General features: G+C 51.8%; 6 protein-coding genes across 6 annotated transcripts; 3 read left to right on the top strand and 3 right to left on the bottom strand.

Moving 5' to 3' along the window:
- Positions 1–1,074: 1,074 nt before the first annotated feature.
- COCCADRAFT_23661 (uncharacterized protein) lies at positions 1,075–1,623 on the bottom strand (the record flags this gene model as incomplete). The annotated part of the gene is made up of 1 exon (XM_007710926.1): positions 1,075–1,623. One exon carries the CDS (start codon positions 1,621–1,623, stop codon positions 1,075–1,077), a length of 549 nt encoding a protein of 182 aa, XP_007709116.1.
- Positions 1,624–2,043: 420 nt separating this feature from the next.
- Positions 2,044–6,295, top strand: COCCADRAFT_2371 (uncharacterized protein; the record flags this gene model as incomplete). Its single annotated transcript, XM_007710906.1, has 4 exons — positions 2,044–2,293; positions 2,350–4,785; positions 4,839–5,587; positions 5,636–6,295. The coding sequence occupies 4 exons, from the start codon at positions 2,044–2,046 to the stop codon at positions 6,293–6,295; spliced, it is 4,095 nt and encodes a 1,364-aa protein (XP_007709096.1).
- A 533-nt stretch (positions 6,296–6,828) lies between these two features.
- On the top strand, positions 6,829–7,864 carry COCCADRAFT_87945 (uncharacterized protein; the record flags this gene model as incomplete). The annotated part of the gene is made up of 2 exons (XM_007710961.1): positions 6,829–7,071; positions 7,190–7,864. The coding sequence occupies 2 exons, from the start codon at positions 6,829–6,831 to the stop codon at positions 7,862–7,864; spliced, it is 918 nt and encodes a 305-aa protein (XP_007709151.1).
- A 326-nt stretch (positions 7,865–8,190) lies between these two features.
- COCCADRAFT_2370 (uncharacterized protein) lies at positions 8,191–8,821 on the bottom strand (the record flags this gene model as incomplete). The annotated part of the gene is made up of 3 exons (XM_007710905.1): positions 8,191–8,326; positions 8,473–8,745; positions 8,811–8,821. 3 exons carry the CDS (start codon positions 8,819–8,821, stop codon positions 8,191–8,193), a joined length of 420 nt encoding a protein of 139 aa, XP_007709095.1.
- A 2,537-nt stretch (positions 8,822–11,358) lies between these two features.
- COCCADRAFT_87956 (uncharacterized protein) lies at positions 11,359–12,571 on the top strand (the record flags this gene model as incomplete). Its single annotated transcript, XM_007710960.1, has 3 exons — positions 11,359–11,604; positions 11,659–11,727; positions 11,777–12,571. The coding sequence occupies 3 exons, from the start codon at positions 11,359–11,361 to the stop codon at positions 12,569–12,571; spliced, it is 1,110 nt and encodes a 369-aa protein (XP_007709150.1).
- Positions 12,572–13,113: 542 nt separating this feature from the next.
- Positions 13,114–14,031, bottom strand: COCCADRAFT_34060 (uncharacterized protein; the record flags this gene model as incomplete). The annotated part of the gene is made up of 3 exons (XM_007710934.1): positions 13,114–13,208; positions 13,265–13,615; positions 13,953–14,031. The coding sequence occupies 3 exons, from the start codon at positions 14,029–14,031 to the stop codon at positions 13,114–13,116; spliced, it is 525 nt and encodes a 174-aa protein (XP_007709124.1).
- Positions 14,032–14,156: the final 125 nt, after the last annotated feature.

Raw genomic sequence — 14,156 nt, 5'->3', positions numbered from 1 at the left:
GGGAATTGCGTGGCTTGTTGGTCTGCGGGCGATGACGTTGTGTGAGAGGGAGTGGTGCGGGGCTATCGGCTTTAGATGTATTTGTGTGTCCCAGGTCAAGGGCTGGCTACACGTAACGAGAGTGTGTACTCGAGAGCCAAGTCAGCGACACAAAGGATGAGAAGGGGAGGGAGAAGTGGATTAGCAGGATTATAAAGGAGTTAGGTCCCAGACAGTCTGGAGGGTGAAGGTGAGGGAGGGTGTGGGTGCGGCCGGCTATGGATGCAGGATTCGCGACAGGCTTCGTCATCGGCGCCCGCACATGGAGGCCTTTCTGTCGCGTTCTGGCCTGGTCGCTGGACCGTGCCATGGGTGGATGCCATGTCCCCTGGAGGCTTTTTAGTCTCTCATTTGTCACTGCGTTACTCGTCGTGCAGTTTCATGGGAGCTGCACAAGACTTGGGCGCTATCGTTGGGCATGTCGGCTGTGCTGCGGGCATGGCTGCATTGGCTGCCGCATCATGAGGTCAAACAGAGACAGGAACCGCGCCCTTTCACTCCAGAAGCATGGGTTGTGCCCAGGCTATCCTTACAGGCAGGCCGTGAATACGCTCAGCATTGGATGGCAGCCATGTTGGCCGGATGAGTAACGAGGTTGTTGGCTGCCAGTGACGTCATGCTGACCACCAACCTTGGAAGATTGGCCGGCCATGCACGTGGGCCGCGGCGCAGTCATCCGCCTACTCACTACTAGCCCCTTCTCAGCCACAACCCCAAGGGAATATCTATCGTCGGCCCACGGCGTCGGCTGCATAGGGAACAACCGTCTGTCAGAACTGCCTGTCGCCACTGCCCCGTCCCCACAGCTCACACGCAGATACTACCGAACCCAACTCCCATGGGCATCAACACATGCAGCATTCGGACACACATTGCTGTCCAAGACACATCCTCAGCATATGGAAACCCAGCCGAGTCTTGACCTGCCCCATTTCACCATGAAGAGCCGTGTCTGCAATCTATGTCGTTTCATACACATACAGTACTCGTACAAGTCGTCCGGCCGTTTTGTTCGTAATAGCTTCGTCACCTGACTCATTTTGCCCCCACAGCCTCCTGTATCTTCTTCGTCACATACTCGACATCAAGCGGCCGGCCCTTGACTGCTCCCATGACCTTGCCCATGACACTGCCAAAGTTCCTCTTGCCCTCCTCCAGTCCCTCCACCACGCTCATCACCAGCGAGTCAACCTCGCTCTCGCTGACAGTGGGAATCTCGTCAGCATACGCCTTGAGAATATCCAAGTTTTGCTGCTCCTTTTCCACCAGATCTTCCCGTTTGGCATTTCGGAATTCTTCAATGGATGCCGAGCTAGCCTTGATCTGCTTCTGGATCAACGAGTAAAGGGCACCGTCAGTGGTGATGGGTTTGGCCGTCTTAGAGGCATTGATGATTTCGGCCTGCAGTCCACGGATCGTGTTCAACGCAGGCTTGTTCTTGGACCGCATGGCGATTTTGAGGTCCGTCTGTAGGCGAGGGAGTACAATGTTTTCCGGCGCCGAAGTAGACGCATAGCGGATGCATGTAACGCGAGCAGGAGCAAAAAGCTGCCTCTGCAGCAGTGTAGCACGGAAGAGTGACATGGCCGGTGGATGTAGTTTTGAACAAGGCCAGTGACTGTATCAAACAGCGTCGTTGGTTGGACAATGCAATGGGCGATGGGGACCAAAAAAGTTTGGGGGGACAAAAAACGCGCTCAGACGCGAGCGACCCAGCTAGTCCGACTACTGATCCTGGTCTTTTGCCAAGCACAACCTTTTGTTGTCGCTCGTCACTTTTGCAGCTTGTACCCGAGACCCAGCGTCGCGAACCGCTCCAATCCTCTTGCTTAATCTTCTTCTTTGCGCGTCTCCTTGTCATTTTAGTCCCCTCAGTAATAGCGCGCAGCTAATGTGCACGTCGTATCCCCGGCGCGTTCCCCCAACCTCCACCTAAAGCTCGCCCTTCCACGAGCCGCGACCAGCGCAGCGCAGCCTTCTAACACGACACAAACACTGCCCATCATGGCTTTTCAAATGGCGCCCGCGACGCCGCAGCGACCTACTCCCGGCGCTTTTGTCAACACGCCGGCTCCAAACCGACCTGGCTTTGCACGGAGAGGCTCCATGTCGCAACCACAGTCGCAGCAACAGCAGCAACAGCAAGTGCTGCCTGCACCCCCAGCAGAGAGTCCCATCGATCGCGCATCGCGGACTATAAACAGCATGCTGGATAGAGACAACAGATTTCCAGCCCTCGAGGCATACATTGGACGTGAGTAGCTGGCAGCAGCAGAACAGGCTAGTCGAGATGCTAATGAAATGGTCCAGAGGGCATCTCTGGTGAATATGAGATACCGAGTGGTCCGGCATGGGCGCCCTTTCAAAAACTGCGGTCGTATAAGCTCCCCGAGGCCGTCTTCGAGCAGGTGGACCACACGCAAATGTCGACGAGCATGGGCCTGTTCGCTGAGATCAACCACGCCTGGGTTGTAGTTGATAACCAGGTCTATCTTTGGGACTACACGCACCCGAACCCCGAGCTCGTTGGTTTTGAAGAGCAACCCAGCAACATTACCTGTGTGAAGCTGGTCAAGCCGCGTGCCGGTGTCTTTGTGCCCTCCATCGAATACCTCCTTGTCGTCGCAACCGTGTCGGACATTTTTCTGATTGCTGTAGAGTGTCAACGGGGGTCCGAGGGAGTGCACGGCATCACAATGTACCGGACAGGATTGTCTACATCAGTCAGGAAGATCAATGTGACTGCAATCGCTGGTTCAGATACGACAGGGCGCATCTTCTTTGGTGATGGACAAACAGAGGACGTATACGAGCTCAACTACCAACAAGAGGACAAGTGGTTCTCCAGCAAATGCAGCAAGACCAACCATGTTACCACTTCTATCGGCCTACCGGCACTGCCATTCTATGGGACGACGCGACAAGCTGGTATCCAGCAAATGGCCATTGATGACACCCGGAACGTTCTCTACACGCTCTCCACCAACGGAACCATCAAGGTCTACTATATGCGCGCGCCAAATGTTTTGGAGAGCGCATTGACTCGAACACGCACACAGATTGAGACTATGTGTGGGCACATTGTACGACCGACAGGCGTGCTGGACAAGATGCAGATTGTCAGTTTGAGTCCCATTTCTAGCACAGAGGCGGACAATCTCTCTCTAATGGCAATCACATCTTCAGGCTGCAGATTGTATCTGAGCACAACGTCTGGAGGACAATGGAGCGCAAACAACATAAGCGCGCCAAGCAGTATGCAATTACGGCACATTCGATTCCCGCCAAACGACGGTCAGCCCTCGGCCCAGAGCAATTCCACCCAAGTACAGCCATACCAAGGAGGCACAGTAGTCGGTTTTGAATCAAGATGGCTGAGAGAAACTAAACTTGGAATTAGATACCCCCCTGGTGCCTTCTTCTCTTTCGTCCTTAGGTCGCCAAATGACCCGAACCATCACATGTTTGTTTCCGCGCCCCACTCCGGACTACTAGGTCAAAGGGAAAGCTCAGAACCTCCGCGATACACCGAAACTGGCCTGTTTACCGAACTCGTAGGAAGAGTGCAGGATATCGGCCTGGTGTCCGAACCATTCTCGGCAAGGAACGAACCTCTAGGCTTTGGCAACGAGCTCGCTACCCAGTTTGACAAGCCGCTGTGCGAATATGCCATCATCACATCGAACGGTATCGAAACTGTTCGACGCAGAAGACTGGTGGACATTTTTGCTTCGATTGTCAAGAGCGGAGGTCCCGAGGGCGCCGAAGCCGATATTCGTAAGCTGGCAAAGCAATATGGTCTGGCCGAAACTTCAGCCACAGCTTTGGCTGTTGCTTGTGGTCAAGGTTCAGATGTTGGACCGGATTCAAGAATCGCCAAAGTCACTGATCCCGAAGTGCTTGATTTTGCTCGTAGAGTGTTCATTGAGTTTGGCGGCAAGGCGCATCTCACCGAGAGTGCGACTGTAGAAGGCTTGAGCGTAGAGAACGTCCGCGCGTCACCACGTCACGATGGTATTGCCATGTACGTTGCTCGCATTGTTCGATCGATCTGGAATACTCCCATCATCACAGAGACCGCCACCTCAACTGGACCGGCTCTTACCTCGACTCACAAGATCACCAAGTTGCAGGAGGTACAGCGTTGTTTGGCCCAACTTCAGGAATTCTTGGAATCGAACAAGTCATTCATCGAAGGATTGGCTGGCCCAGAGGCTTTGGGACGTGCAACATCACGACAAGAAGAGGTCGAGCTCCAAGGCGAGAACAGAGCGCTCACTAGCCTGTTGCAAATGGTTAACAACATTGTCGAGGGCATCTCTTTTGTTCTTGTGCTCTTCGAGGAGCGTTTGGAGGATATTCTGGTCCTGCTAGCAGATCCCCAACTCCAAACAAGAGTTCGTCAACTCACTTTCCAGGGTCTCTTCTCCATCAAAGAGGGCAGGGAAATTGCCAGGGAGTTGGTCAAGGCTATTGTTAACCGCAACATTGCTAAGGGTTCAAATGTTGAGTCAGTTGCTGAGGCCCTACGGAGGAAGTGTGGCAGCTTCTGTAGTTCAGATGACGTGGTCATCTTCAAGGCTCAGGAGAGCTTGAAGAAGGCTGCTGACATGGGTGCAAATGCTGAGCGTGGACGTATTTTGCTCAATGACAGCTTGAGATTGTTCGAACAAGTGGCAAAGAGCCTGAGCTACGAGAACTTGGCCGCCACTGTTGATCAGTATATCCAGCTCGAGTTCTATGCTGGTAAGTTGAGTAGATCTGTACATTTTTGACTTGCTCTAACACACACAACTTAGGTGCCATCAGACTAGCCCTCAAGGTTGCTCAAGAGTGGGACCGAGGTAACAAGGCCTTGTCTTGGGTACGTGACTCCCGTGATCACGTCGGCGATGCGAGCGACCCACGACGTCACTTTTATGAACAGCGCGCTTCTTGTTACACGCTCGTTTGCAATGTGATCGAGGCTGTCGATCATGCTTTCAACACCCAAGGGCCTGTGCCCGATGGTGTTATTTCCCAGGTCACTCGTCGCAAACACGAAGCGTACGAGCAGATCAACAACTCAGATGACGAAGTCTTCCAAAACTATCTGTACGACTGGTACATGCAAAATGGATGGGCTGAGCGATTGCTGGAGATCAACTCTCCGTTCGTAGTCGACTATCTGCGCCAGAGCTCTGACACGAACCTAGCTCACGCGGATCTGCTGTGGCGCTACTACGCTCATTACAATGACTACCTCAGTGCGGCGGAGACACAATTCCAGCTTGCGAAGAGCACTCTACCTCTGACACTAGAAAAGAGAATAGAATACCTGTCCCGAGCCAAGGCGAATGCATCGACGCGTATGACTGGGTTTTCAGAAACAGGAGTACGCAACCGCCAGACCAGGCAAGAATTGCTGCGAAACATTAGCGATCATCTTGATATTGCCAACATCCAAGACGATGTGCTGCAGCGTATCAAGGGCGACGAGCGACTTGTCGGAAAGCGGAGGGAAGACGTCATTGAGCATCTCAATGGCCAAATCCATCCTCTTGATGAGGTGAGTTTCTTTTGGCATATGAAAGATGAGTTTACTGACATGTCCTAGCTCTACCATGATTACGCCGACCAAGCAGGTTACTACGATATCTGCCTCCTCATTTACCATGCTGCCGATTACCGTAGCGTACCGGATATTCGCTCAACGTGGACCAACCTGATTGACCAAACCCACCGGAACGCTGTTGCCGACCGTCAGGCCGCGCCTTGGGAGATTGTCTCACTGAAAGTCCAGGATCTTGGCCACCGCACCAACCTCAACGACAACGTGTTCCCTGTGAATATTGTTTTGCAGCTAGTCCTGCAGTATGACTTGGAGTTTTATGTCCATGACGCCAACGCGCCCAACGCTCAGAACTTGGCGCTGAATGCTAACCTTACGTGGCCGATTGACGTTTTCCTCAAGTTGAACGCGCCGTTCGAAAGTCTGGTCGCTACGCTCGAGGCACTGTGGTATGCGCAAGAACCCCCCTTCGCAGGCCGCAACCGCAAGCTGCTCGTTAAGTGGATCATTTACCTTGTCGAGCAGTGGGCCACCGTCAGCCGGCGAACAGGCGCGCTTTTCGGTGGACCTGAGAACGCAATTGGATTGGCTGATGTTATGCGCATCATCCTGGGCAGCGATGTTCTCGGACGAGATATGGATGATCAGTCATGGATTCAGAGGGCGCGCGATATCAACGCTGTTGTCGAGGAAGCTGCTCGCTAAATGTCTATATGGCGGAGGAAATGCAGTTGGAAGGTTGCAAAGATATACGGGAACGATGATTGTATATTTGGGTTTTTTTGTGCGTTACCATTCTTGCAGCGCGAGGCGTTGAATAGGTGTATCATCAGTATAGGGAGGGGGATACTGGCGTCAAAAGCATGAGTGTGGTTATAGCCAGATTTTTCTCAGGACATAAAGAAGAGGTCGGCAGAATCAGAATCCAAGCTAACTCATTTTTGTCTGAATCAAAGATCTCATAATTGGATGGTAACAGTGGTTTGAAGTCGTGAATGCTAGTGATGAGAATGTAAGAGCGCATCGGACATAAGTAGCTCGCTCCACCCTAATCCCCGCCAAAGCCACTTTCCCCAAACATCATTACCGTCCTCCACAATCCCCAACAACAACAACACTCGTTACAGCAGCTCTCCTCAGCTCTAACCTCGCCCACACACAATGTGAACCCAACCTCCCCTTTCTCTCAAGCATAATCAAAACTCAACCCCACCTCGCCGCAAACACCGTCGAAAACAATGCCCATCTGCATCTCCTGCCGCACCCCCGTCCGCACGCTCTACACGACCTACTCCAAAGCCGACGACCGAGCCCTCGGAAAAGGCGTCCGCCTAACACAATGCCCGCACTGCAAGAAATTCGCCGACAAATACGTCGAACACGACTTCGTCGTCTTATTCATTGACCTCGTGCTCATCAAAGCTGAGGTGTACCGGCATTTACTATTTAATCGGTTGGAGAGGGGTGATGATAGGTTCGACGTTAGTTCTTCCCTATCCCTGATATTCCTTCATGTCCATGCGTACATATATACGATCTTGAGGGAAGTAGTAAACGTTGATAATGGAGTTGTATGCTAATATAGAGGGCGGCAACCAGCGTTCCATCCTTCGACTAGGCATCCTGCTCCTCCTCTTCGACGTCTACCTCACATGGGCGCGCATCGAGAAGATTCCGCTGCCTGCTGATTCGCCCCTCTTATCCCCTTTTACAGCACCCCCGAACGCGTCGGCGCTGGGGTCCCTGCATAGCGGTGTTACGAATGCGATGGTGCTCCAGGCGTATCCGCTGGGTCTCCAGTATCTGTTTTTTCTGGGCCTCGTCACGCTGTCGACGCTGGCGTTTCACTTGCCGATTCGTCTGCTTTGCGCGTATAATCCTGCCGGCTTGCCGGGTGTGCTGAGGAGGCTATGGCAGAGGTGTATTGCGTATTTTCCGAATCCGACGCCGCTGTCGACGGCGCTGCTCGTGTCGTCTTGTACGAAGCTTTTTCCTATACTACTTATTGTCTGGGAATACGATTTGCCGAGTTCGGCGACGGCGGTGAGTTGCGCGGTTATTGTGAATAATATTGCAGCGCTGGAGATCTTGATGGATTGTGGGTATTTTAGAGCGGGAATCCTGGTGGGTGTTGGGGCGGGAATGAGAATGCTTGTGGGATGGTCGATACTGCGGGCAGCTGGGCTAGGGACAGGGTGGGAAGGATATTTGAGTGAATGGACGGTAGCTAGCACGCTCTGGGGTTGGGCAAGCAATGCGATTAGTTCGTCTTGACATAAAGGGCACGAGCCGGAAATGCATGTGTCGGTGATGTTCAAGCAATGATATGATACCCCATTTGATATTCGTACACGCCGAAAAGCAGAAAAAGAAGAAGTATTCCGTAATGCGCCAAACCAAATGTGCAAATGCGCGCGAGATTCCACATGTTCAGCATCAACCGTGTATGTCGAGCTCCTTTCGGCACCATTCCTCAGCATAAAGCTCGTTCTTGTACAACGCAGCCTCTCAGCATACGCTGATACTCCTGATTGCCCGCTCCAGCTTATCTTGAGCCACGGTACTCCCTCATACGTGTGATCGTGCACACATATTACCGTTTAGCGTCCCCCGTTCAACTCTGGTCGCAGGTCGTTTCGTACGGGCGAAATGAGTGGATGAAGCTGTGCAAGGAAAGTAATAGCCCACATGATGTACATGGCAGCGGCAGAAAGCACAAGAGTAGATCGCCAAACCCTGTTCGCAGCCAAGTTAGCCAAAAGTATCCTTTTCTCCCCATCTTGCCTTCCGCCCGCGGCCCCGCCACCGATGCTCCTGTTTGCTGTAACTAGCTTTCTCGCTCTCAAGTCATCTTCTCAGAAGCAGCAGTATACGTGGCGCACGTCTCGCCATCATATGCAAAGTGTACGCGCTTCGTCCCCGGTGTGCCGCCGCGCAGCTTCCTCTCATTGTCGTCTTGGTCGTCGACGGCAGCAGCAGCACCGAGATTCTGCGACGAGACTTTGGTGCGCAGACAGGGCTTGGATGGCGTCGAGGCCGTCTTGGACGAGGGGATGGTGCGGTAAACGTACGTCTGGTTTTCGCCCTTTGGCGCTAGAACCCAGGCTGCGGCGCAGAAGATGACGACAACGATGAGGCCGATGATGGGGGCCCAGCTGCTTGTATTAGTTTTTTCCTGTTCTTGCTTGAATAGGATGGGTCGGGGTTGGGTGGTATATACCCGTTCGCCATTGTTGGATGTGTTTGGTTGGGGATGCGCGTGGGTTGTCTGTTCCTTGTATGGAGGTGACGCGATGGGTTATCGACGCGAAACGGTATTGATTTAGGTCGTTGGAGGGCTGCGTGCGACAACGAGCTGGCGACGGCGTTGATGGCTTCGGTGTGGAGTCGTATGTGAGCTTGCAGCTTGGGGAGCTACGATGACGCCGGCCTTCAAGCCTCGGGAGTGCTTGGCGCACTAGCCTTATCCGTGCACGTGCATATTGTAGTGGTGGCTGTACTGTCTTGTCACCTGCTAAATGCACCTTTGGTGAAGTTCGCACTCGACTATTCAGTATTGGAGCTGTATAGGTGTTTGGTAGGCATGTTGGTTGTCTAAGAGGTAGGCAACGTCCGGTCGTTTTTTGCACCATGGTAGTTCACCGGAAACACTATGGTTGGCTGACACTCCCATTGCTTCATTTTACACTTAGAACAAGGCCCGGGGCATTACCATTGCGGAGACATTATCTGTAGATCGTGTAACCATCTGTTGTAGATCAATTTTGGTTCACGCAAGAAACTTGCACCTACCACATCCCTCGCGAATGGTCTGCAATTCTTGTCGAATCATGATTGAGCTGCTGAGGTTTGCTTCAGTTTCACACGCCCTGGGCGTAGATAAGGCAATCTCGTTTCAACATGGCATGCGTTCTCTCACCATGTTTCTTTGGTTGCCCCAAGATCAGTCTTCCGCCTACATAGGGCAAGGATCGAACTGATCTTCCGGCGTCGCCTCATTTCGCTTACGTAGCGCTTCTGTGCCTTGCATGACCATGTGTACTTAGTGTACATACACCTATGTATCATCAGCCACGTATGTGAGTGGGTCCCATGTTTAAGTTGTTTCTTTACCTTTCAGTCCCATCTACTCTCTATATTCGTATGTTTTATTATTCCTTAGCCATCGCTCCGCCGACCGGCTTATCTTCAGAGATGACACAACAAGGCGGTGTAGCAACTGCAGATGCATGCAACCTGCAGAATTCACACCTCAGATGTGTGCTACGTTCTGCATTATCATCCGACTCCTTCGGATCCTCTAAAGGGCGTGAATTTCAACTTTTGGAAAATGCTACAAGTTATCGGGAATTGCACAGTAGGTAAGAATACCGGCCGGACTATTTCGTCAGACACGACAGCTCACAGAACTTGTGGGGAAGATGAACAGCTAATGAATCACCGTGTTGGCAACTAAAGCTCCAGACTTTTTGGCTTGCCTTAGTGGAAACTTAGACTGAGCCACATTGTGCATAACACCTGGCGATCGTATTCTTTTCCTTGATCTTGTAGCCGTCCAATGAATTCACCGGGCAAAATTACAGCGCGGTTTGTTGCAGGGATCGAGGATTTCCCGTTTAGCAGTAGGATCAAACAGCCATATCCTGTTTGAAACTGGGTGGTGCTACAACATCGCTTACTAGATATAAATACTGCCAACACTCTCACTCGGGGCTTACAGGTATTAACGTATTCCCACTTCGGCAACTTTCTCACATATGAGGTTCCTTTGCAGCCTGTCAGTCCTCCGAATGTCGGGTATGCTGCATCTAATAAGTCCGGGTTACTTTACACTGCATAAGTTCTCTATTCAGTAACCTGTACGTCAGTGCTCGTTCTTGGCAGTAACACGTATGCTACCTAGAAATTCCAGGTTCTGCAGAGTGAAGCGAATCTGCAGCTTTGTTTTGACGTTCTTAGTTCTTGTGTGACCGGAATAAATCTATGGTTACCCCAATATAGCGAAGTGATCAGCGAGCCCTCAAAATATTGATCTGCCTACGATATGGGCCATCTCAACACCGATTTGGAAACTGCTCAGAAGGAACCGCCTTGTAAAACGCGTTTGAGTATGTTCATATGCCAGAGGAAGGTCACCATTGTTTCAGAATACGTGGGGCTTACTGACGTGTCCTCAGGATTCCTCGGAGGCACTCGCACACATAGGGCTCAGCCGACTTACCAGCTCGCCGGGCCAGTTCCCCTCACCGTATGCATCTTGAAATGTAGTCGTCATAGGACAGTTGGGGCTATCTAGCCTATTTCGCACTGGCTTGTATTCTTCGTTGAGGGATGGCCTACGTAGGACCAACCGTAATGCGAATTTCCAATATTTAATTGGGAACTGTAGGCCACGTCCTCTGCGGTGTCAAATCTCCACTTCCTGCTTACAAACATTGAAATACCAACTCGAGCAGTCTACACCTTTCTTCTCGTCACCACTCTCCAAACCAAGAGTTGTCGAATCCATTCTCGGTTTCATGGATGAAGACATAGTTCTCATTGAGAGTGGTCCGTCAATGAGTTTAATTTCGTCAATCATCAAGGGCAATCCGACTGATCCGCAGGGTCCCGAAGCAAAGCCTCGCCGAGAGCCTGCGTGGGATCCTCGTTCTCCCGCCGCCAGATCAACCTGCTTCGACAACTGTGGACATGAGAATTGCGAGCCACCTCGCAGAGCTCCGAGTCCGGCTTCAACAGACAGCTCCATGAGGGTGCATCCTTCAGGCATGAAAGGCGGGTGGCATAGCTCAGAAGTGAAGCGGGATGAGCAATTTGTAGACCACTGGGTGAAAAAAGCAAACAAAGAGCTAGCCAGTACCGATCCAAACCCAGAGCCTCCCCTCACAAAAGAACATAATGATACCGAGAAAAACGGTTTGGGACGGTCAGAAAGCCGCAGAATACCGGAACGTGGTGGGAAACGTATAAGCCCAGTTCAATACCAGGCTATAAAACCGCCTCCTCCTCCGCCTGTAAGTTAAATATATGGTTGATGCACCATAGGAACCTAGCTAAATACTCTATAGTCGGCACCACCTAGTAGCATGCAGCCTATGACCTTCCATACCTCTTTCAATCCATATTCTCAACCATCAGTATGTTCTTATATTGCTTCTACTATCTCCAATTTCTAACCACTTGAAGCCTCCCCCTCCGCCTCCACCACCTCCACCACCACCACCCCCAGCACCGTTCGACCACCTCCCCTTCATCCCAGAATGGGAAGTCAACACAGCCCACCAATTCATCCCCGCCCGCTCCCTCGGCGTCCCCACAAACGACATCTCAAGCCACATAGTCCGCATCGTACCCTTTCGGCGCAACGTCTTCCTCATGCGCCACCAAGCTTACGCGGCCGACTACCAAGAATACGAGTGGCTCCTGCGGCACGCCGACACGGGAATCTGGTACGAAAAGCCCAGCAAGTCGTCTTCCTCCAAGCCCCCCAAAGTCGACACGGAGCCCTTTTCCACCCCGCAAGACAAAGTCCTCGCCGTGCCCCACGCAAAGCCTCTAAGTCTTGAACTTCCCAAAGTATGGGCCTCGGCTGCGCTGACGACGCTCCTCGACGACGTCACTCGCGGCACCGACGCCGCAAGCTCAACCGGCTCCCAGTACCAAAGCACCAGTCTCGCACAGTCTGACTCCATGCCCCTCGTGTACTGCCTTGTCATCAGCACTTTTGACGCTGACCACACGTTCCCGCAAGAAGTGCATTATAAAGGTCGCCATATTTATAAGCTGATCAAGTGTGGCAGCCGCGAAGCTGCGGTTCTTGAAGCGTTTTATGCGGCGGGTGTGCATGGCTGGAATGTACTGTTTACGTGCGTTATGCGGCTTGGGGAGGAGTTTGAGGGGAAGGCGCAGAAGGTGAGGTTGGTGCAGTTGGCGAGGGGGGAGGGCGAGGGCGAGGTCGAGGGGGGTAGGGTGTTTTATTAAGTTGGCGAGGAGATGGGAAAAGAATATTAACACAAAAAAAAAACAGTGGCTCAGAGGGCTAGGTACAATCTGATCTAGGTATTTCTCTCTTCTTTACGAATTTCCTTTCTGGATTCTGGTTTAGGTTTTATTATCTCTATCTTTTGTTGTTTCAAATGGCGTTTGGGTTATACGTTGCGAGGTTCTCTCGTATTTGGTCGTCAGAGTCGAAGATGGCATTTTGCTCTCTGGAATGCTTGTGTGGGAACACGGCGTAGGGACAATGTCGGGTTGAAAAAAAAAATGTATCGAAATGACGTTATTTTCTTGAATATTGATTTGACATGTGTACTCCTCTTTTCTATATTAGGTGTTGCAATTTTACCTACCTGCAATCCACAAGGCTTGACGCTTGCAGTGATTTCCTAGCACCGTACTGAATTATTCTAATATCTCCCGCAAGACAAGATAAGTAACTTGGAGCTTAAGTATGCCTGTAAGTACCCTGCCGTATGCTTCATACGATGCGTACGTATCTTTGACACAATATGTGACTGTTAAGCTCACAGCTTCTTCTTAGTCACGGGCTCCAACCCCTTATGCTGTCTCGCAATCATCTGATCCAACCTCGCATAGCAATCCAGCATCATAAAGATACCTACATCTCGTTAGCATTACCATCGCCAACATCCCTGCCACGCGCCTCAGACTTACCAGCAACCAAGTACCCACCATACATACCGCCCAACCCCTGCAGCCCCCTCTGCGCCGGAGTCAACTCCTCCCAACTCAGCATCTCGGAAACGCACACCAGCGTCGTTATACTCGTTTCGAGCGCAAAAACCAGCAGGACTAAGGGTACACGCGGGTCATTGCGCAGCAAAGCGGGAATAGCCCAGAGGGTGACGGGGAGATGGTAGATTAGTTCGAGGAAAGTGACGACGGAGAACCAGGTTGGGGTGGCGTAGAAGAAGCGGTCACCATAAGTGGCGACGTACCATTCGCGGATAGTGACCATCCACGTGGGTTTGATGGAGAGGGGGTAGTAGCCTGTCAGGTCGAATGCTGGGTTAGGGTTAGCGGGGTGGTGGCCAGGGGACGATTTGCAAGGAGGTGCATGATGATGATGATTGTGGATGATTTCCTCGGAACAGTGGGGGTTGAGAGGAGGGGTGTGTGGCCATTGTCTTGGGAATTGTTTTGCGGTTGTGCAACGTGAGGAGGTTTATGCGAGCATGTTGACGACAGGGCTGAAGAGAGCATGCAGTGGGTAGTCCGCGGATAATTGATTCCGAAAATGGTAAGATGACAGGAATTTACTTTTTCTACTAGTGTCACGGGGTGATGCTGGTAGGAGATGGCATGGCCATGTGAAGAGAGATGAAATGAATCATGAACTTACCCAGCATGACCGGCAGGTGTATGACGAAAAAGACAAGGTATCCGAGGTCCTTCTTCCTCTGAAAGATAGAAACAGCCATGATTGTTCACGATGCCGGTACTTTGGGTGGATACTCGGTGTTGGTGTGGGTGGGTGCTGGTAATGGCTTGGTGTACGTTGTGGAAGGTACGACGCGTCAGGAAGGAGAAACGCGTGGGGCGCGCA

This window comes from Bipolaris zeicola (assembly GCF_000523435.1).
Source record: "Bipolaris zeicola 26-R-13 unplaced genomic scaffold scaffold_23, whole genome shotgun sequence".
In the NCBI taxonomy this organism is placed as follows: domain Eukaryota; kingdom Fungi; phylum Ascomycota; class Dothideomycetes; order Pleosporales; family Pleosporaceae; genus Bipolaris; species Bipolaris zeicola.
Note: the sequence above shows the minus strand (reverse complement) of the source record. Positions and strands in the feature narration are given on the sequence as shown.